Source organism: Astatotilapia calliptera, chromosome 7 (genome assembly GCF_900246225.1).
Source record: "Astatotilapia calliptera chromosome 7, fAstCal1.2, whole genome shotgun sequence".
In the NCBI taxonomy this organism is placed as follows: domain Eukaryota; kingdom Metazoa; phylum Chordata; class Actinopteri; order Cichliformes; family Cichlidae; genus Astatotilapia; species Astatotilapia calliptera.
The window spans coordinates 40,204,972-40,228,823 of NC_039308.1; the positions used below are offsets into that span (position 1 = coordinate 40,204,972).

The window sequence follows — 23,852 nt, forward strand, 5'->3', positions numbered from 1 at the left end:
TTTGATTATTTGAATTTTAAAGTCTAGCTTACCAGAGGATTTGAAAGAATTCTTGAGGTAACTATTTATTTTTACTATATACATATTTTTCACATTTTTTGTGTTGAATTTGTTACCCTGCTGTGACAAACCTGAAGCCTGCAAAAAACGTCTGCGATTTAATCAGCTTGTGAAGCTGCAGTCTGGACAGAAAAGCCTGTCATCGCATCTGATTAATACACAGCAAGAAGATAGATAGGTCTTTAAGTACCACAAACACAATAGACAAATATATATATATATATACACATATTATTTAGTCAGATAATGTGAAAACATACACGGACTAAAAAATTACCACTGCAAACAAGACAAACAGATGAAGTTAAGAGAAAACATCTAATTACCAACCCCAACAACTGCGCTCTGACTACTAACCATGGGCCTATTGGGCCTGTTCAGAGTTGTCATACTTATTTTACTGTGGCAATTTCTGAACAGCATGGGTTAAAAATAGGCTAAAGAAAGTCAGAGTGAAGAATTTGCGTGCTGAAGTGTGTCAAGACAAAAAGACACAGATTAAAAAGAGTAAAGAAAAAATGCAGCATCAAATCTCAAGAAGACGAAGAAAGCCCCAGCAGTTGTTCTGGTTGGAATTTTTGTGGTTTTGGTGCAAAAGTAGGATAAAAACAAAAGCTACAGAAACATGTATGCTGACAGCTGACTTTATGGTTTGGCTTATAACTGTGATAAATATGTCAAAGTGTGGAAGGATTTCTTTCATACTACTCCACAGCTTTGTCACATTTGTAAGTGGGACATGCTGCAATCGAATGCAAGAATTTCATAAAGGCTGGCAATAAAGGTGTTGGATCTGCTATTTTCAAAAAAAGAAGAAAAAAAGTAAGATATGGCCATAAAAACATAGTCAGGTTTTTCAGCTGCATGACAGATTCTTAAATATAAGGTGCTTTTCCATTTAAGGCATTTTGCTCTTGCCAAAACATACAGTTACATGAACAGATAGATCACTATATAATGCATATATGATATATATGATATATATTAAATATATATCATGGTCATGGTTTTGTAGCTTTTGCTATACCCTGGTGGAAATCTGGGAAAAAAGACATTACTAAGTGTTTCAACCAGACAATACAGAAATATTGAACCTAAACATCAAAATAATACCAAAGTTCTAATAAGCTGGATCTAACTTTAATCACACCACACAGTGCAACCAATAAAAGCATGAAAATCACATTACAGTGAATATAAAAGCTAACATTTATATCAAAGCGAACAAGTTGCATACAGAGTGCTGTCAATGGGAAACAGTCAGTCAGACTAGTTAATGGAAGCTGAAACAGGAAGGAGTGCAGGAAGTGGAGGAGTAATCATTGCATGCTACTGGAGGATGGAAAAGGGGAAGGGAAGGAGAGAGCAGCCTCTGGCATCAGCTTCAGAGAGGATAGGGGGTTATTTTTAGAAAGCCCAACAAACCAATATGAATACAAGAGAGCATCGGGAGGGGCGCTGGCCTGTCTCAGTTCACCCTGAAATTCTCCTTTTGTTAACCTCTTGTCTCTGAGCAACAGTCAGACACATCCTAGTGACATGATCTAAATGTCTGCTGCTGATACTGATGCTGACATGTCTAATGTGACATCATGGGAGATGAAAGGTGCTCAGGGGGAGGGCACATTAAAGGCAGAGAAGGAGAGATAAGTTGAGAGAAAATGCAGTGAGTAGCATTGGATCTTGTAAGGCTTTTCAGGGTTGGGGGGGCAAGAACATAAACCGAGCTGACCCATGTGTCGTTTCTGCAGTTATACCAGTTTTCCTGTGAACTGATCCTTATGCTGTCCTAAGATAGGCAAGGCTAGGATCTTGGAAAGACAGGTAAAGAAAAGAGGCAGTGGGCAGAATTGGAGGGAGATGCAGCAAAAAGGAGCCCCTTTACCTGATGCTGTTGCCAGGGGGCTGCCTGATGAGGCACGGGGACTACAGGAGGATGGAGCACTAATGGAGGAGGAGGTGGAGGGGGGGTTTATGGAGGAGGGGCTACTGACAGTGGTGGCAGAGCTGATGACTGGGGGGCACTCTGAACATGCTGCTGTTGGATGCCGCTGAGGGCCCCGGCCAGGCCCTGGGGAACGGCACGGGGGGCAGGCACCCACCTGAGAGGCCGTCAGGGCTGGGACCAGGTCCAAGGCCGGTTTTGGCGGCAGCTGGGGTGTGGCTGGTTTTAACCCAGCCCCAGGGGTGCGGCTGCTGTCCCCCACTCCCTTGATGGGTGGATGAGGAGGAGAAGGTGTCTGGGAAAGCCCTGGCTTTTTGGGAGGTATAGGAGGAGGGTTTCCCCTGTCGATCCTGGCCACCGTGGGAGACTTGAGGCCAATAGGGTGGCTCAGGCGGCTGGGAAAAGGGCCTCCCTCTGAGGCAGAATGGGGCAGGCCTGGACGCAGGGGTCCAGTCCCTCCTGCAGGAGGGCTGGTGAAGCGTGAGAGGACCTGCGTGACGGTGTGACGTGCTTGCTGCTTGGCAGCAAAGTTATCGCGGTTGGTGGGAGAAAGGTCACGAGCTGGAGGACTCTGGGATGCCGTGCCATTTTGGTCCTGTTCCTGGAACTTGTAGCGGGCAGCCTGGACACGGGGACTGACCCCGCTGGGTAAGCCGTGGGGGGCATTGCCCTCTGAGCCATTTTCTGTCTGTGCCAGTCCTCCTGAGCTGCTGTGGACGATCCCCCGGCCAGTCGTCTTTGGCAGGCTCAGGCCCACATAGTTGGCAGGGGTTGGTTTGACAGGTATAGTGAGAGGGGACTTCTTAGGACCCTCCACCTCTGTGGGAGGCAGGTCCGTTTGGCAAGACGCTGTTCGAGAACTAATGGGCTCTGTAGCTACAGAAACAGACGTCAGAGCTTTAGGTTTGGGTGGCGTACTGGTGGCAGCAGCAGGTTCTGGTCTACTAGCAGCAGGCAGACCAGCTCCATCCTTGCCTTCACCCCTTTCAGTCCTGAGCTGCTCCACCTGCTGCCGCAGACTCAGGCTTTCTGACTCCTCACGGCCCAGCCTTGCACGCAGCTGTTCACGCTCCGTGTCAAACTCTGACAGCTGCTTCTCCATCTTTGCCTCCATCTGTTGGCTGCGCTGGCGCTCAGAGCTCAACTCCTCCTGGAGTCGGCCAGAGGTGCGACTCTCCTCATCCAGGCGAGCCTGGAGTTCATCAAAGCGCTGTGACTCCTCTACGACCCGTGTGGCAAGCTGCTTGCACTCTCGGACTAGCATCATGACAATATGCTTGTTCTTCTCACGCTCATCCTTCAGCTGTGCCGTCAGCTTGCGGTGCTCCTGCTCTAAACTCTGGAGCTGCAGTTTCTCCATCTCCAGCTGAAAAAGAAAAGAAAAGACACACGAGGTCTGAGAGCAGTATTACAGATCACAGACATTATAGCTGAAACTTGAATATATACACAATAAGAAACCAAGAAAGAAATCACGCTAAGTAATTCAGGTTACATGTGTGCAGATACAAGAGGATATAATTTACCTCTACAACGTCTTTAGTGACAGTATTACAAATCAAATCAAAATCAAATCAAATCACTTTTATTGTCACATCACATGTGCAGGCACACTGGCACAGCACATGCGAGTGAAATTCTTGTGTGCGAGCCCCACAAGCAACAGAGATGTGCAAACACAACAACACAAACGAGCAAAATACAAGAATGGCCAACCTGAAACTAATAAATATATGTACAATATATAATAGTGTATGCATTTCTGGATGTGTATACTAAATATTTTCCTACGTGTGTGTGTGTGTGTGTGTGTGTGTATACACATTTTTACAAATTAAATAGTAAAAAAAAAAAAAAAAAAAAAAAAAAAAAAATTATATATATATATATATATATATATATATATATATATATATATATATATATATATATAATAATAAATAAATAATAAATAATATACAGAGTTGAATATGTGCAAAACAAGTGGCATTTATATACAGTATGGAGTGCATAATGTTGAAGTTCCAGTAGTGAAGCTGAGGTGTCTATGACGTGTTCAGCAGTCTGATGGCCTGATGGAAGAAGCTGTCTCTCAGTCTGCTGGTACAGGACCGGATGCTGCAGAACCTCCTTCCTGATGGAAGCAGTCTGAACAGTTTATGGCTGGGGTGACTGGAGTCCTTGATGATCCTCCCCGCTTTCCTCAGGCAGCGCTTCCTGTAGATGTCTTGGAGGGAGGGAAGCTCACCTCCAATTATCCATTCAGAGCACCGCACTACTCGCTGGAGAGCTTTGCAGTTGTAGGCGGTGCTGTTGCCATACCAGGTGGTGATGCATCCAGTGAGGATGCTCTCAATGGCACAGTGATAGAAGGTCCTGAGGATGCGGGGGCTCATGCCGAATCTTTTCAGTCTCCTGAGAAAGAAGAGGTGCTGCTGCACCTTCTTCACTGTTTTGTTTGTGTGTACTGACCACGTAAGATCCTCAGCCAGATGTACTCCAAGGAACCGGAAGCTGCTCACTCTCTCCACAGCAGCGCCGTTGATGGTGATGGGGGTGTGTACTTCTCTGCACCTCCGGAAGTCCACTATCAACTCCTTTGTCTTTGCGACGTTGAGGGTGAGATGGTTGTCTTGACACCAGTGGGTCAGGGCGCTGACCTCCTCCCTGTAAGCCGTCTCATCACCGTTGGTGATAAGACCCACCACTGTAGTGTCGTCCGCAAACTTCACAATGATGTTGGAGCTATTAGTGGCTGTGCAGTTGTAGGTGTAGAGTGAGTACAGGAGAGGGCTCAGTACACACCCCTGTGGAGCACCAGTGTTCAGTGTGATGGGGGATGAGGTGATGCTGCCCAGTCTGACCACCTGGCGTCTGTCAGACAGGAAGCTAAGGATCCAGCTGCAGAGGGAGCTGCTCAGTCCTAGATCCTGCAGTTTCCTGTCCAGCTTCGAGGGAACGATGGTATTGAATGCTGAGCTGTAATCTACAAACAGCATCCTCACATACGTGTCTCTCTTCTCCAGGTGTGACAGGGCAGTGTGTAGTGTCAGGGCTATGGCATCATCAGTGGACCTGCTGTGGCGGTATGCAAACTGTAGAGGGTCCAGTGAGTCGGGTAGTGCAGAGCAGATGAAGTCCCTGACCAGCTTCTCGAAGCATTTTACCACTGGGCATGTGACATAATGACAATTCACTGACATCTTTAAAAAAAATCAGTTGCGATCAAGCATACCACAAAACTCACAGATTGTATGTGCTGTACAAGCTCAGTAAGCGTCACACGTATGTCAAATATCCAATCCCCAGCTCACACCTCACCAGCACCATGTCTTTGTTATGATCTTATAAAGCAATCTGACACGTCTTTTAATACCATAGTAAACTTCAGGTTCAAATAGCTGAACCTGAATTGAAAATCCAACTGCTTACATTCTGAGGCAATGCAGCACCTCAATTGCAAATGCATTAATAAATCAAACAAAAATTGAACCTTTTTTTTTTTTTTTTAGGAGAACAGGGAACATAGTTTAACCCAGATTAATCAAATCAGCCAGACAAAGTAGCTGAATTAAAACAGACAGACAAGACAGGTCTTATTCCTCTACAGGGTGGTTGAATTTATGTGTCTCTATGTCAGAGTCTCTACACACGGTTGAATTTCGATGACTTGTCAGACCAGCGGCCTCTATATCTGGAGCATCGCTGCTATTATTAGCTCAGAGTTGGCTTCACAGGGGGGGCTTAACTGGGGCTCTCGACCCAACTGACCCCATCTCTCTAACAAGCCCCAAACAATAGAGCTGACACTCTGCAGCTACTATCCCAAGTGAGACCCCTCCCAGCCTTAGCTAACTCCTTCACTCCTGCTGTTCCAAACCATCAGGGAATAGATATCACCACCAGCTGATGTTGAGGAGAAGTAAGGGCTTTATAAGCAGGAGGAGAGCCAGGGGAATGCCAGTTGTTACTCAAAAGGAGGTGTTACGACTAGCTGCTAATTGGGTGAGGATTATGTCTGCTGTAAGTCAGCCTAATGCCTCAGAAAAACATTTAGGAACGCTGTACATGTCGAAACACACTGGGAGGACTAGATTAAAACCATGTGGGATTAAGATAACTCTGTAATATGCATGACTCCATGTCTCCGATTAAGGACAACTTGAAAAAGCTACAGTCTTTTATTATATTCATTTCTAAATGGTTTGGCGTATTGTAGACAATGGTGTAACAGACAGAATACTTTGCAGATAGAAAACTTCCCAGCTTTAGATTTCTTTAAATTCCAGATTCAGACTCACACCCCACCAGCACCATACCACACCAAGTTTTTTTTTTACTGTAGGTGTGATTTTCAATTATCTTATAGATTGTCTATGATGATTTTTTAAATTACTGCTATTGCTAACAGCACTCTTAATACAAGTGGGCTACAAAGAGTTTCCAGAAATTTTATACTATGCCTACAGATGATACAAATTGTTATGTAAAATCTCTTTATACAGGTTAATGGTGGTCCTTTAAAGTGGCAGTAGGGTGTTAGTTGTAGGGTTGGATAGGGTCTTTCTCCAACTTCATGACTGATTCATGGAGAAGGAGATAGCAGGACTTGGGGATTGCCTTTATTATTCCCATGAACAAGTTCAGAGTGTGTTATGTATTAACTGCGTGATTGTCTTCAGCTTGGCTAAGACCTCATGGATAATTCAGTAGCTTACTCACAGGAGGACAACAGAAGTGGAAACAGACGGAGGGGATAAAGATAGCACGAACTAGCCAGGTGAAATTCACTCTACCCAGCAACCAGAAGATCTCTCCAAGCATGCTAAGCCTGTGTCTTTTAGCAGTGCTGGTTTGTTGTTGTGTCACTGGTCATTTTAAGAGTTCCAGTGAAACCTGCCTGACACATTTGCTGATTGATTGTTTGGCTACAACTGGGCAATCAGTGGTGATATGGTGATTTATTAAACACCAAAAAGAGTACACAGCTTCCACCTTAGAAGAGGATGCGCTCTTCTAGTACGTTGCACCAAAAATCATAATGTAGCACCACAGCAACTGCAAAAAACTTAAGGAACAATCTCATACAAATCTCCATTTCACCAATTTATATTCACCATGTCAAATGAGAGTACATTGCTGTCTGTTGTTGCTTCTTTTATATTTAAGTGTGTTTTGGGGGGCTAAAAAGAAGCAAAACCGCTGTAGTTCAAAGTCATACAACCATGTTTCTCAGCAGTACTGAGAGTGGTTTCACAGGTGAAGTGGTGCACTTTCTGTTTTCAGGCCAAACTGTCTTGTGAGAATATTAAATCTGCCATGTGATGCACTGTGCAATCCTAAGAAAATAACCATAATTTTCAGTTTTACTCAATTCCAGAAGACTCTGCAAACCTAACTGTAGAGAACACTACAAAAATGGTACATTCCAAATCAAAATACCAGTCTTGGCATTGTGGTACAAATCACATGGTTAATTAGGAGATAGGTGAACTTTCTGGCGGCTCCATCACTCAGTCTGCATTTCTTATTGTTTTGTAACATTTCTAAAGGCATAACCAAAGAAACCAAAGAGCTTCACATGGTGAAGAGATGCAGTATCCATAAAAGTTCGGTGCAATTTACTTATTTGGGACCAAACTAGACGCAGAAAACCCACGACAAGTAAGTGATCCTTTAAAATAAGACCAGAGTGGACTGAAATAAAACCTCAGATGTTGTGGTACAACTCAATGAAACTGTTGTATAGTAAAGATGATCAATTTATTATTAAATTATTTTTATTTTAATTATTTCTATTTATTTAACCAAAATATCACCAGAAGCTATTCTCCTGCCCTTTCATAAAAACACTTTTTTTCACCAGTCCTTTTGACATTTGACCAAAAAACAAACAAACAAACAAACAAACTTCATTGGTCTTTTAACTTTTTTGCAAAATTTTAAATGGCTTTAAATTCTGGGAAATTCTATATTATTCTAATTCTAATAAAATATATATATTTTTATTTACTTTTTTGGTTGAGCTTTCCAGCAGATGGCTTCACAGCATCTTCTCATAGTTCACTGACTGGCAAATCAACCTGAGAATCCGAAGATTTTAAAAAGTTTGCTGTACAGCTGGTGTGAAACTGTTCTTCTGAAAAGCTGCCTTTGATCAGCGCCGAACATGCCTACAGTTACTGTCCCTATATAACTCGATCTTTGGTCTACCTGTCCAGAGAACATAAATTGTTTGTCTGAATCTTCTTTGGCAAACTAAATATTGGTTTCACAGTTATCTGCAGGGCATGTGATGACACTGGGGCATTGTGAGACTTCTTTTTGCATTAAACCATCTGTTTTTTGGATGAGTTTCCTGTCGCAGCCAGTCCCAGCCAAACAGATACTTTTACTGCAATCCTTTTTTAATTAATTTGAAATTCCATTCACAAACTTTTCCTCCTTAAACCCCTAAAGAGAGGTTTTAAATCTTCACCTGATGACAACAAACACTTGTCAGTAACAGAGAAATAGTAAGACAACCTCTACATGTCACAGGTTACTTCTCTCACTTCCTGAAAATGTTCTAATCTTTGCTCCTAAACTGTAACATCTGATTCTAACTTCATGGACAGAAGCATCATTTGTCATTTTTCTATTTAAGATCTGGAAAATTCAATTTCTTTTAAAAGTTACCGTTTATATTTTTATGCCAAATAATTCAACAATCCACATATGGCTGCACATTAAGGAGCACGCACGCACGCACGCACACACACACACACACACACACACACACACACACACACACACTCTATTTAGCCAGCTTTCCTGTCAAAACACCGACTCCTACCTCTCCCTTCCTTCCACTCCTTCCTTCGTCCATACCTCCTCTCTGTGTATTTATGTGTGTGGTTACTTACAAAGGTTCAGTGTGGCTTCAAACTAAATCTGTGTTTCAGGGTTCATGGACAGGACATACACTTTAACAGAGTATTTTCTTTATTGTTCACACACTCAGTCCTCCAGCCTCATGTCTGAACACATATATGAGAGGAAAAAGAGAAACAGCGAAAATGGGACAGAGGGATAGCAGACATCTGGCTGCCCAGTTAATCAGGGCTTTCTAATCCTAAAGAGACCTCGAACAAACACACACTCAAATACACACACTGCATGTGCGTATATGAGTTTGTACACAAAAGCAGAACTGACACACCAGAAAATAGGTATTAGGTTTGCACACAACACAGACACACTGTTACTCCACTCTTCCCCCATTCATACAATACCCATGCATTCAGGAGAAACATTAATATACACAGACAAGCGTCGAATTTTCCCTTTCCCACAACTTCCTTTGGAGGATTTCAGCCTCAGAGATTTGAATTCTGTGTAAATAAACTCAATCTGTGGTCAAAGAGAAGATGCAAATAGATTTCATTAAACTTGACTGAATATAGCCACCTATTCACTACAATTTAACTTGAAACAAACATAAGCTCAGAAATTAGACATTTTGGAAAATGCGACTGACCAGTCTCTGCTACCGCAGCTACACGGCTCTAATGATGGTGGTGTTGGTTTTTCTGCTGGTCCAGCTCACAATGAAATATCTCAGTAGCTTGCAGTTAAATTCTCCAAACTTTCACCGTCCACAGGGCACGATTCCTGATTATCTTGGTGTTCCCTTGGGTTTTTTCCTAGCAGCACAACTTCAGTTTATGACAAGATGATTTAAAAGAAAAAAAAAAATTGTGCCAGCCTTGGCTTCACTTGAAGACTAATGCTAAAAAGCAGTAATGCTAAACACTGCAGTATTATTGCTGGTAAGTAAATGATGTGAGCTCAGAGGCAGCTTAAGACATAAATATACTATTAAGTCAATGTAACAACATAGTGACTATTCATATCTTTCAGTCATATGACCAATGCAGAACCGATGACAAAACATGGTTTAACATACTAGAGCATTTGCTTCAAGACATTGTAGATCACCTCCCAACCAAAGAAAGTCCATGAACAAGCTACAAATTCTGACGCACATACAGCTCCTTCCATTTAAAGGAAAGAATTTTTTTTTATATCAAATCCAAAGTAATACTTTTGGAAAGGATACAACACAAATTTAATCAAAGCTTCTTTCACGCGTTCAGATTTAACAACCATTCGGCATTTTGGACACACAAACCTTGTAACTGTCTGGCAGCACAGGAAACACTGTTCTATGTGTTTCCCTCCTATAATGATTGGATATCATGTGACATTTATCAATGGGCAGTTCATGAACCTCTTCTAAATGAATAATGTCAACATTTGTTTGACTAATTATACAATAAGCGGTGCTGCAGGAAGCAACACCATAAATAAATAAATGCGCTAGTTGCTCTTTAATCCATTTTGTTCCGACGCCATGCAGCAGCTGATAATCGTTCCAGTAGATTCAGTTCTCCAAAGCATTTCTGCACAAGGACTGTTTACAAAACAAAAATCCAATTAAGTTACAGTAATTATTGTCAATGCCTGCAGTAAACATCCTGAGACGTTCAGCTTCCACTGTTGTGTCTGGTTGGGAGTTCTGGTTTAAAAAAGCAGAAGCGAAGAGATTGGATCTCATGTGAGAAATTAAATCTTTCCTTAGCAACCGTACAGGTGGCGTTTTAGTTTCACGGTCACAAGGCCATGCACTCTCTATTTTTGTTTTCAACTCCAACCTTCTCCACCAACAGAAATCCCCCCCCCCCGCAATGGCTTACCCTTTTCTGACGGCTTTCGGCAGCAGCCAGCTGGGCCGACATGCGCTCCTGCATCTTTCTGCAGTGTGCCATGACGGCCTCCAAGATGGAGATGGGGCTGGACCCTAGGGGACCCCGTTCCTTGTCTCCTCCGGGGACCCCGCCTTCGAAGTCCCTCTGAAGTGCCAGGTAGGGGTCAGTCAGGCTGTAGTGGCTGTACCGTTCTTGAAGAAAAACCTCCTTCCGCTGAGCCTGGAGGGGATATAGAAAAAAAGCAGAAAAGGTGCTATTCAACTTGTTTACACTACATGAGTAAAATGATTTTGATGAAAAATAATATATAGAATGTTTCCAGGTTTTCAACCAGAATCACACATATAATCTCATACTGTAGATATGTTATAGAATTAGCGTACAACCAGAAAACAATGCGTTAACTAACAGTACTTTGACATTGGTATAATGTAAGACAAAAACAAAAAGCCTTTGATAAGGAATGACGTTCTCTCCTTAACCTCATCCAGTGACCTAGATCAAAAGTGTACGTGTCAAAAAAGCACACGGGGTAACAACATGAAAGGCATCAAACTGTGGTTTATTTTCTTCACTTTGTTAAGCATTCCTCAACTTTATTTGGAGAGCTCTCTGCTACCCATGGGAAATGTATGTCCCAAAGAGGTTGAAGCTCAAGCAACACTGAAGCTCAAGCAACACTGTGTCCCAAACAAACTCACCCATAATTACATTACAGTAAATAACAGCTAACGAGCAGGAGAGGACATATTTATGGTGATTTGGAGAGCTCAAAGCTTTTACCAGTCCACCATTAACACCCAACCTACCCCTACACAGTGCTTCAAAAAACAAAACAAAACAAAACAAAACAAAAAAAACAACAAGCAAAATAAAAGGAAGCTCAGGCCATGCTGTGGAACTACGAACCAACCAACTCTTCCCCCCTAAATGTTATTACCCCAACCGCATGACTCCACAAGCATTCAGCACTGAAGCAGGCACAACTGCGCTCAGGTTACACTGGTACATGGCGATGGGAGATACCTCTGACCAGCTCGGAAGACTGTACACACAGGAGGGCTGTGGTATAATAAGAGAACACGGCTATACTGGCATGACTGTTTCCATTCTTAACTGAAAACATGGTGTGCCTTTGCAGTTACGTAGAAGATCCTTTGCTAACTACAAACTTCAAGCAAGGCTGAAAATCTTTTCAGCTGCACACTCTAATGTTTATCATTCATCTTCCAGCTTTGGACTTCCAGTAGAATGTAAACAGAATGCTTAATGCTTCAGCAAATCAGCGTCCCAAGATAGCATGTCTTTCCAAACAGTATATGAATGCAGCAGACTGGTGATTGGCCAAAAAACAAAAACAAAGCTAACAGCGGTAGTAAACATCTGACTTGTTTTCAGCAAAATTTTGTCAAGTGTATACAGACACCAGGGGAAAAAATTCACATTATCCGTGTGGCTTTAGAAAGTCTGGGTGTACACTTTTGCAGGTAAAAAAAAGAAAAGAAGAAGCTATCAAACAGAGCTGGCTGTACACACAGCAGGGGCAATGTGCTCTGAGTGAAGCACTAAAACTGCGACTCTACACTTGTGTTGGGTTCAGTAGTCAGTGTGTACCTATGTTAAATTATTTATTTTTTCTAGTCATAGCCACAACTTTCCTGTTTACGTTACAGTTCTTGCCAACTTATCTTTTTTGCCAGCAACCACCAGGCTGACCAGTTGCTCTTCATAGACTCTCATTTTGCAGTTGGACCGACCCTAAAGACTCAGTGTTTCCCAGCCACTGTGCCGCAGCACATAGGTGTGCCGTCAGAAATGATCAGGTGTGCCGCGGAAGATCATATGGTTCCACCTGATTAGTACTCTAATAGTGCTAATAATATATTAGTTAACAATACATTAGCATAATAGCCTGCATGCTATATTTTCAGAGAGGAATTTGTTTTTCTTGATGTATATTCCCCTGAAACAGCTCACTGCATCAAATCCTGCAGGTTATAGAGGGGAAACATCTTCTGTAAGATCCAGTGTTTTTCACAGCTGCTTCAAGCAGAATCTGGCATTTATTAGCCTCAGTAACATTACCCCTGTTGAACCGGTCTTCTTTCTGACCGAAAACAAATGACCATCGATTGGCCAAATACTGCCTAACCAAAATCCACTTGGCGGCAGTAAAGCGGCTGCAAACCTGCACAGACCATAAGTAGTGCTGAAAGAGTAATACATGTTTCAGGAATACACTGCAATAAAACAAAAGCCATCAGAGTTGGGTGAAGGTCGTCTTTCGATCTATAACATATAACTGAGTCAAGGCATTTATGAAGGACAAACCATTTGATGTGCTCTTTAAGCAAAAAGGAGGTGCCTTAATCTAAGATTTGAATTGCAGTTTTGGAATGATTTCACAGTCATGATTCATATTGATCAGCAGTAGAAAAATGGTGAGTAATTAATAACTAGGGTTACTTAAAGGGTTGGGACTTAAATTTTATGTGGGGGGAGGGAAAGCCAAGTGTAAGACAAAGCCACAGACAGCAGGGACAGAGAGGAATGAATGGCAGGACGGAGCTGCAAGATGCGTTTCCAAAGAAGGAAAAGTAAGTCTGCAGAGTCAAACAGTAACACGCTCACATAAAGAGCGCAGAGGATAGAGATTGATAGTCAATTCTAAGAGCGCTGAGGCAGGTCTGGATACTGATGGCCGACTGTGAGCAGGCCAATATAAACATGCCCCCGAGGAAAGGTAGGTGTGCGTGACAGAGAGGAAGAAAGAGCACGAGGAACCGAAGAACAACAACAAAAAGACCGTGTGGAAAGACTGGAAAGAGGAAAGACTTGAGAAAAAGCTGAATTTTCTCACAAACACTTCAAACATGAAGATAATACCTGCAGGAATAATTTGCTACTTTCAATAAACTTTGAGTTGACATTAAAAACCACACTTATAACTAAAACAAGCAGTTTTCTGTATTTAATTTAATTCTAAAGTGTCTATAAAATGGTTCACAGCTGTTAAAAACTCAAAATTCATGTCTTTAACCTTTCAAAAATCAAAAATTCAAAAATAAACCATCCAGAACACAGAAATCAGCAAAGTGCAGAAAATGGCACCAGTGTCACATTCTTCAGTTTCCACACCAGAGGGAAGATTTTAGTTAAAATGGATGAATCTTAAAAAAAAAATCTTAGTAAAAATACTTATTACAATATATTTTCTACTCTCAAAAATCTTTATTAACATCAGCTGGGTGAGTACTCGGAGTTTTGACCTCATACCATAGCTGCTTATGCTCTGAAGCTACATAATCCAGCTTCAGTGAACGTATCATCTAAACCATCTTAAGGGAATCCATCTGTAAAGCTCAGCAAGAAATAATTAGGAGCAACGTAGCGCCATCTTTCAATTCAATTTTATTTATATAGCACCAAATCACAACAACAGTCGCCTCAAGGCGCTTTAAACTTCCCTTCACCTCTCAGGATCTCCCTGTAAATGCTCACATAGAACCAGGGGCCATTTAAGTCCAGTTCAGTCAGTCAGCGGCTCTTTATGCTCACATTAGGAACATTATTTATCAGGCTAAAGGTTTTTGGGTGGTTAGGTGAGCATTCCCATTAAATATGAGTAAACTATTCATTTCACAAGCCTCAACTTGCTAGCATGTTGTTTCTTTCCTTTCTCATTATTATTAAAAGAGCCGTTTATGATACGTGAGTAGTTCAACAACTTTTTCCTCAATCACCTCTGTTTTCCCTTCATATTTAAACCTGTGAACCAGATCATCAAGATTTCCTGATTGGGGGCGGGGGCTCAGGATCGTAGGTCACCCTATTTACAGAGTCAGGGCTTGGACCAATAGCACGAATCCTTTGAGACCTCTTCAGCTGTCAAATGCTAAGCTCCCCCGAGGCTCTTAATTCCATAGATACATTGATTATCACAGGGAAGCTACAACATACAATAGGCTTTGAGGGGTATATGCTTTAGGAGCAAATCCATTGATAAAAAAATCTGTTTTTCTTTTCTTAAAAAAGATAAAAATTTAACCAATATGTTCTGGTCACCTGTTTGATAATGCTGATGAATAATAGTGGAGACAATATTAAACATATTCTTAGAATAAATGTTTGTAATAAACATGCTGAAATAAATTAATAAAAGTAGGGCTAAATCACCCTTGAACTGTAAGTTTCCAGTGACTTTAGGATGTAAATATGGCTAACATCCCTATATTTTAGTTACAGTACATGTCATGAGCCATACCCCTGAGGTTTACTAAGGTTTAAGATAAGATGTTTATATATTCTGGTTTGGGAAAAACAGAGGGGTGATTATGCGCTAGTAACTCTAGAGTATTTACTAGTGTAGCATTGGTGGTATGCTATGAGTGAGATGTCAGTATTATTAGCATCAACCTTTATAGGCATGCTGCACTCGCTGGGAGATGGGGTTCAAAATTGTGGCCAGAAAAAGAAAGATGGTCTCAGAAGAGCAGTAGGGATGGACTAGAAGAGAAGGACGAAAAAGGAGAGTTGTAATGAATAAAAATCAGGGAAAAAAGAGAGAAACACTGAAGTGAAGGAGGGAAAGAAAAGATCTATTTGAAAAGAAATCTGGAGAGGGCAATCCAGACATTGCATGGTGGAGAAAGAAGCAGCATGTATTCTTGTGACTTGTGAATATCAAGTCAGCAGTTGGCTCCCAACTCAATCCATATAAAAAAAAAAAATTCAAACAGAGGAGCTGTTCATGTCCGGAAGAACACACACAAGCATTAGACCAAAATAGAGGGATGTGCTTTGAGGGCACTTGATTTGAGTGTGTGTTGCTTGAGATGCTGCTTAGCTCGGGAGTCAAAAAAGGGGTGTGATAAACTGATAAAAAACTACTATTCACATGATTCATGAACACCTGGATGGGAGGTATATCCTAAAAGGCTTTGTTTCAATGAAAGGTTTTTTAAAATAAATAAATATATCTGATGTGAAGGTTAACTTTATTCCGATGAGTGATTCAAGAACTATAAACACAGTCATGTGTCTAGATTCCAAAAGACACCTGTACAGCTCTTTCTGCTTAGCATGCGCATATATATATATATGTGTGTGTGTGTACACACACATTTTTATAAAGCCTCCTGTCATTAACAGCCAGCTGCTGGTTGTTTTTTGCCCTATTGAAAAGTGACTCATGTATTCAATCGTTATATCACCAAAAAACACCAAACACCTTCTAGTTCCAGCTTCTCAGATGTGATGATTTGCTGGTTCTCTTTCTTGTTTGGAGTTCAGTATTGCGTGTTGGGTTGAATAGGATGACATCAGATGATTGATTTGTGGCAGCAGTTTCCTTCCCTGAACAGTACAATCGATCAATTGTACCTAAGTTGAAGAGCTATCAAAGAGCATTCTAAATATTGGCTTTAACCACTCAGGTTAGTCTTATTTCAGTCAATCAGTTGATTATTTAATTGTTAGAATAAACAGTAAAAGTCAGTGTCAGTGCTGCTTTGTTATAATCATAAGAAAACAGACACTCAAGGATTAGATCCGTTAAACAGAGTAAAAAACCAAAATATAATTTTGTCTAACAATTAACATGATTTATTGAATTGTTTTCATCTAATAAAAGTGCTGCTAATTAAGTCTAAACACATTCATCATTACTGTCAGATTGCTGTTTAGTCCACACTCTGCCTTAAAATTATTTCTTTTCCTTTCATGTGTTATATTCAAACATTTGCCATTATTTAGGTTATCTGTCTTCATGAGAGTATTTTGTTCTGATGGATTGTCCTGTTTATTTTCTAAAATGTAGCCATGTAACTACCTTTGGCTCATTTTAATTACAGTCCTTATGCATAAGTATAAGATGATCATAGATACATAATACTGTATAGTATAGCTCGCATCATACACATTGGGTGTTGGCAGGGGGATATCATACCATCGAAAAGCTCTCCAGTCTGTTTGTGTGTGCATTTGTCACCAGGGGGTGTGGATAGTCCCTCGGGATGAACTGACCCTGGGGAGGATGGAAAATGTCTGCAGTACCATCTGTCATTCACATACATGCACGCACACACACACACACACCAATTAAGTAATCTTCACTTCAACTGTTTTCTCTCAAATTATCTATCAGTGAGCTGATTTGGGTGTCACATTTAAACCAGAGGACCCTAACCTCATGTATTAAACCTAGGTTATGTTAGCAAGACGGAACCAGTAACTCAATGCAAAACAAGCAAACTAAAGATAAAATTCAATGGCCAGTCTCTGGGCCTGTTTGATTAGGGCTTTGGCAATCAGTTTCACAGCAACTGCCAACAACCTCTATCCTCCACAAGCAGTCGAAGAAGTGACACCTTTCCCTTCTGGTGGTTGCAGATGGCCTTTAAGTAGTCTGTAGGCCTGTGTCGGTGAGGCTTTATACTAAAATGAGGAAGTTACAACGAATGTTTGAATGTGTATCTTGCCTGCATTCACACTGTGGAAATGTAAACATTTTGGATGTGAATTGTGGCATTAGGTGTATCTAAAATGTCTCACTAAACTGTACATCACATTCATTTTTGAGGTTAATAGCCAACTGTTTCCAGAGGACCAAGGCAATGCAGGGGGTAAAAAAAAGAAAAAATAAATAAACTTTAGAAACTCAACTAATTCATTCTACTTAGGATATGGTTACCAGGTCCCCACTATGGACCCAGGCCTGGGGAGGGAGATCGAGGGAGATCTTCAGCTGGTCTTAAATCATGGAGCCTGACCAGGCACAGAATAAAGAGGTGGGTGGTGAGCCCATAGGAGGGCAGGCTCATGCCATATGGATTGGGTGCAGTGTGTGTCTATCAACGGTTGGGGCAGAGGGTCTGTTGGTCAGCTGCTAAAGCTGGCTATTGGGACATTATCTCTCTGGTGGGGAAGGAGCCTGAGTTGCTGTGTTTGAGGGTTAATAGATGCTGGCTAGATATAATTCGGGCTCACCTTACCACATGGTTCGAGCTCTGGAACTAGTGTCCCGGAGAGGGGTTGCACCCTGTTCTGGTGTTTGCCTCTAGCATCTGCAGTGTGGACACTGTACTGGTCTGATGGGGTAAAGAGGGAGATGAGAGTAAAAGCAGTCTAAGCCCCTAACCTAACCTAAGGTAATGACAATAAGATCGCAGATTCAAGCAGTGGAACTGAGCTATCTCCAAAGGGTGACTGGAATCAGCCTAAGAGATAGGTTGAGAAGGAGTCCTTCAAAATGACTGAACTCCCAAATGAGAGTAAAGCTGCTACTACTCCGCTTCGAAAGGAGCTAGCAGAGGTAGTTTGGGCATCTAATAAGAGTGCTTCCTGGTTAAACCATGTAAGTCAAGTAAGGGTGGGGAGGGGGAGGTCTGAGCCTCTCGGTTATCGGTAAAGGACGGATGGATGGATGTCATATAGTGGATTCATGGCCCAGCTATTATTTCTGCAAAATATTTCATATTTTAAAACTGTTGCTTAATAACTTCTTCATACATGCTGAAAAAGGTAAGGAATATGTAGGTTCAAAGAGCTGCGAGGGGTATCCCCAACATTTTAAGTCAAATGTAAACACTACATATGAATCCCAATCAGCACACAGAATGATGAAGTGTGGTGGTTTACTGTAACACTGAATTAGAAAGCTATCCTCACAGTGAGTGAGAAAGAGCATCTGACACTTGATGACCCACAGTCACGAAGGATTTATCTTTGCTGCAGGGATCAATATGTGCAAAAGGATTAGATCTGACATAGAAGAACAGATGACTGTTGCACGCTGCAGGAGATATGGTGGACCCATAAACAGGGGAGATGGAGGATGTACAGTATAAATTAGAATAAGATAAAAGAGGAAAGGAAACTCAGAGGTCAAAAGAGAGGCAAACAGAATGTTTTAAAAAAAGTAACTATCAGAGAGAATGTGAGAGATGTGTGCATTAAAGGAGAGAAAGAAAGGGAGGATAAAAGGGAAAGATGATAACAGGTGAGAACCAACAAAGCAGATGTTAGCTGTCACCTATGCTGTGTTCACACGCAGCTATGACCCCACTATGAGCTGACAGTTCAAAGCTTCGGAGAACTTGAACAGCATCATGTTGTCAACCAACAAAAACTCAACCAAAACACAGATCATCCTGCATTTCAAGGTATGGCAAAGATTCAACATTGTGTATGAGTTTCAGACTCAAATGAGTTTTTCTCTCTTTTTTCTCATGAACTGATGATGTGTGAGTCAGTGTTTGGGTTAAAAACAAACAAAAAAGAAAAGCCTAGTATGTTTTCAAAAGACCATAATGAATATTTATGGTTTTTTTTGCCTGGACTAGAATTAAAGTTACTTCTCACAAAACAAGAGCAGTTATGGTTTCACATTAAACAAATTAAAAACAAAAAGAGTTTTTGCCATTTTTTCATTTCTTTGTTTTTGACTTTCTTTGGTTATGTATATTTCTTATTTTCTGTGCACTACAGGTTACTGTCACCCGTCCCTGAAACTGGTAAAAGTGACCAGATCAGTCCTACAGCAGATCAGCTGTATCCTACCTCACAGCTGGTAACATTGCTGTAAGTTAGGAAATTTCCCCTGTTTCATGCCATTCTGTGCATGAAATGTGTAGCTGCACTAAATATTTTAAGACTTGTGCAGCATGTATAGCCTTGGCATTGGCTGATTATTTGCTCCAACATGAGAAGCCAATTAAAGTTTGATGAGGATGTACAAGCTTGACCTAATTTAAAAGAAACCCAGGATGATTTCCACCAAACAGTGAGTGGCAAGCACAGTATTAATTGTTCCAATGCATATGTAACAGTACGCTAAATAATAATTATATTAAAATGAAATGAAAGCTGAAAGCACAGCCAAATATATCATGATGTGCGTGACATCACATCTGAAGGCTATTTAACTTGACTGGTGTCAGTGGGAGCAATTCAAAAATCCATCACTCATTTATCTTTCCATCAGTGCTGTTAGCAGAGGCATAGCACTGACTGTACACTGACATCAGTGAGGAACCAGGCCACTCTTACATAACCAATCCAGCAGAGGAGAGATAACACCAGCAGTTACAGAACTAAAATGATTGGCTCCTGGCTTCCACCCCCTACATTTTGTATTGTGATGCAGCTTTAGAGGTCAGATGCACATGTGTCATAACCCAACAACTGCAGGCAGAATTGTCCATATTATGCACCCCAGTGTTTTGTTGTATCATCTTATCTTCAGGAACCATCACAAAACAGAACCACACTGATATATCAATTACAAACTGGTACTGCTACATGCATTATCAATGCATGGTATAATGTTCTGCAATTCATGACAACCGCTTATTTTAAAAGTTAAAATGTAGAAAAACAAAACAATAAATAATCCAGACATTTTCTTCAGCTTATCTGTAGGTTGCGAGGGAAGCCCTGAACTCTGTCTTGCCAGCCACCTCCTCCAGCTTATCTGGTGAAAAACTGAAGTTCCCAGGCTATGCACAGCTGGAACACCTTACCCAGCATGCGACATAGCTGGCTCCTTTCAATGTGGAGAAGTAGTTGCTCTACTTTGAGCCCCTCTCGAATGACTGAACTCAATGCTAAGGATTGAGTGCTCATTCACCCTTTAGAGAAAGCTAATTTCTGCCACTTGTTTCTGTGACGTTGTTCTCTTTTCATTCAAATTACATGATGTCTAAGTTCCTGCTTCTAAATTTAGATAAAATTGAGGGTATTGTACTCTGCGTTTAAAGTTTTAGAAATATGGTATCTAACCAGATGCTTACTGTGGACGGCATTACCCTTGACCTCCAGTAACACTGTGAGGAACCTTGGAGTCGTTTTTGACCAGGATATGTCCTTTAATGCGGATATTAAAAAATATGTAAGACTGCTTTCTTCCATCAATGCAGTATCTCTAAAATTAGAAACATCCTGTCTCACAGTGATGCTGAAAAACTAGTTCATGCATTTATTACTTCTAGGCTGGACTACTATAATTCATTATCAGGATGCCCTAAAAACTCTGAAAAGCCTTCAGCTGATCTAAAATATATCGACAGGCACTAGAAAGAGAGCACATATTCCTCCCATACTGGCTTCTCTTCTATGGATCCCTTTAAATCCAAAATCGAATTTAAAATCTTTCTCACCACATACAAGGAACACCCCAAAAAAGCCCTTCGACCTCAAACTGCTGGCTCATTTGTGGTTCCTAGAGTTTCTGAAGGTAGAATGAGAGGCAGAGTTTAGTTAGACAGCAATAGGTCTAGGATGCTGGGCTGTCAAACCCTAATGCTAATGCTAAGATTGTGGCCAGTAAGCTCAAACAAACTATAGCCTACTTAAAAAAAATACACTAGATATGAAACACAGGCACCGAGACCATTATTTAGACTTTAAAAAGAAGCACATATAGCTGAGTAGCATCAAACCAGAGCATAAGGTGGTGCAAAGTCAAGCTGTGTCTTCACATTAAGTAGCTACATCACTATATAGTTAATAACCAATGACTTTATCATTTTCCTTTTTCAATATATCACAATAGACAAACTAGAAATTCAATCAATTCCAAATATGTCAAATCTGCAAAACAAATTTCCTTCGGGGAATATTACAGCTCTTCCAACTCATTTCAAAAACATGACTCTTAAATCGCTTCACTATGAACTTGGCACATTTTGTAAACAAGAACACTCATGCGTCTTTATGTGCTACTATGTAGACTAAAGCCTGATGGAGGCCTATAGCAGTGATATTTCACACTCAGTGGCAGCTTCCATCACTCATATTTAATGAGCTCCGCTGACAATTTCAATGAAAGTTTGATAAAGCAACAGATACTTTAAACTATATGTAGATGAAGTATTTCATGCCAGCATTTCTAAAAAAAAAAGAAAAAAAGAAAAAAAAGAACCTAACCTAAAAAATATTTTCATCTCTTCAATTTTTCCATGTCTCTCAAATTTAAATCCGAACAGCATAACCAAAGAAAGAAATCAAAGTCAAAGGAAAAGTCTATAAAAAAAAAAAAAAGACTTTCAGGCTTCACAACAACACACCCACACAACCCTACACATTTGGAGCCGATTAGCTTGTCAGTCACTTATATGTAAATACGGTTTTTAAATAATGTAATGTGAGGGAGGGAAAAAAAAAACTCCAGACATAACATACTGAAGAAATGCTTCAGAGAACGCCCACAAACATACATTTTTACTAAATCGTGCGCACACACACACACCACATCACTTGCGGCTGTGTTTAAGGGTTCAGCTACGCAGTAAAGTCAGCTCCTTACATGCTATTTTTATCCTCAATGCTACAGTAAACCAACACAGGGCTGCTGCTTGATTAAACCTTATAGTCCCTGTGGGCAGGAGCACAACAGCTCCCCCCAACATCTGATAGGGCCGCAAGTGTGTCTATTACTTACTGTCTGTATGTCTGTGTAAATGGTAGTTTTTGGGAGAAGTCAGGTGCATGTGTATCTATTTTTCTGATAAAGTAGATATCAGCACATTATATCCAGCTGATGAAAGGAAATCGTTCAAGCAAATACACATAGATAAACACACAACTCTAAATTGCAAAAAAGACACTTAGCATGCAGGCACACTTAAAGAAAGCGATGTAGATGATACACTCCTCAGACTAAATCAAAAACGAGTGGAGACAAATGATCACAAACACATACACAGACACACATTTCTCAACACATAGAAGCACTCAAAACATACTAAATGTGTGTATTATCACCAGTTTTGGCAAGCAAGTCAGAATGAAAAAGCACCGAACACAAGCCAAAGGGCTTGTGTCCAACAGCTCCTCTGATAACATACATCAGTTGAAAATCACAGAGCTCAGCAACCCTGAACACTTGACCACAGACACACACACACACACACACGCACGCACGCACGCACGGTAATGCTGCCCAATCACAAATTATGTCAAATGCAGATGAAAAAAATGCTGCAGGCATTGAGTCAAATTGTGAAAAGGCAACAGAAGACCATAAAGGCAATTTCACTCAAAAAAAGAAGAACAAAAGGGAGATACAGTGGTTACCTAAGAAAACACATCCACAATCAAATGGTTTTTTATAGGAGACTTTGTTTTGCTTATCGTAACATCAATCAGGCTAAGTGGTCACACAAAGCTGGTTATCGACTAAGATAACCCAGGGTTCCCCCTTTGTGGTCACAATAAAGGGGTGGAGCTGGCAGCATTTAACGAATCATGGTTATGGATCAGTGTACTGGCAGTAGAGCAGCTGATTTTACTAAGGAAGAAAAAAAATATTATGGGAAAAATATGAAGGCAAACACATAATACAAGCAACACAGACACTGCAGACAAAGCAAAGTGTTGTATGAACGCATGGGTGCTTTAAACTTGAAGTAAGACTTGAAGAGACTCAATATTTTTTGGGAGTAAAGCAAAAAAAAGAAAGAAATTGTACGCTTGAATACCACAACTCTATTAAGAGATGAGAAAATCTGATGCATTATAATCGATTATAATCGAGCAGCATTATTTCATTAGGCTAAATTAGTTTAAGTTTTAAAATACATTTCTTGTTTTTCTTCTTGACAGTATTTAATGGTCTGAAAGTAAAGCATAAATATTAAAATGTAATTCAAACATGGTCTATGTGAAAATATAAGATCAAATGATGTCTCACTTCGGAACCAAAAGGCTTATAGATCAATAAAATAGTTTTAATTTGCGGCCAGCAGCAGGAAAAAAAAATAAAAAAATCAATAGTTGAGTTTAACAATTTATATTTATTACTGATGTTGATCAAGGACAAAAAAAGACTTTAGACACAATTAAAAACACTTTAGACTCTCCTGCTATCTGTGCACAGATGTCAGAGGGATCTTCCAGGAATTGTAATGCATTTTCTACAGAACTGATTAGTAGACTGTTTCATACCCGCTGATGGCTAATCTCGAACATAACCTGCTCCAAAGCAGGACAGGACAGTTTGCTTGGGTCCAAAAAATAATCTGACAACATGGATGAGTCAGAGAATTTACGTTGCCATGCACCAACTATGCGTGTGGGCCAGGTGTAAAGAGGACTTC

The 23,852-nt window shown here is 40.7% G+C and overlaps 1 protein-coding gene across 1 annotated transcript in view; it reads right to left on the reverse strand.

Moving 5' to 3' along the window:
- cttnbp2 (cortactin binding protein 2) overlaps positions 1 to 23,852 on the reverse strand; it is a 97,462-nt gene that overhangs the window by 40,163 nt on the left and 33,447 nt on the right. Inside the window, exons 3-4 of the mRNA XM_026174721.1 lie at positions 10,744 to 10,974; positions 1,946 to 3,371 (exon numbers count right to left, since the gene is read on the reverse strand). Of these exons, the coding sequence (XP_026030506.1) occupies positions 1,946 to 3,371; positions 10,744 to 10,974 (1,657 nt within the window). The remainder of the gene's footprint in view (positions 1 to 1,945; positions 3,372 to 10,743; positions 10,975 to 23,852) is intronic.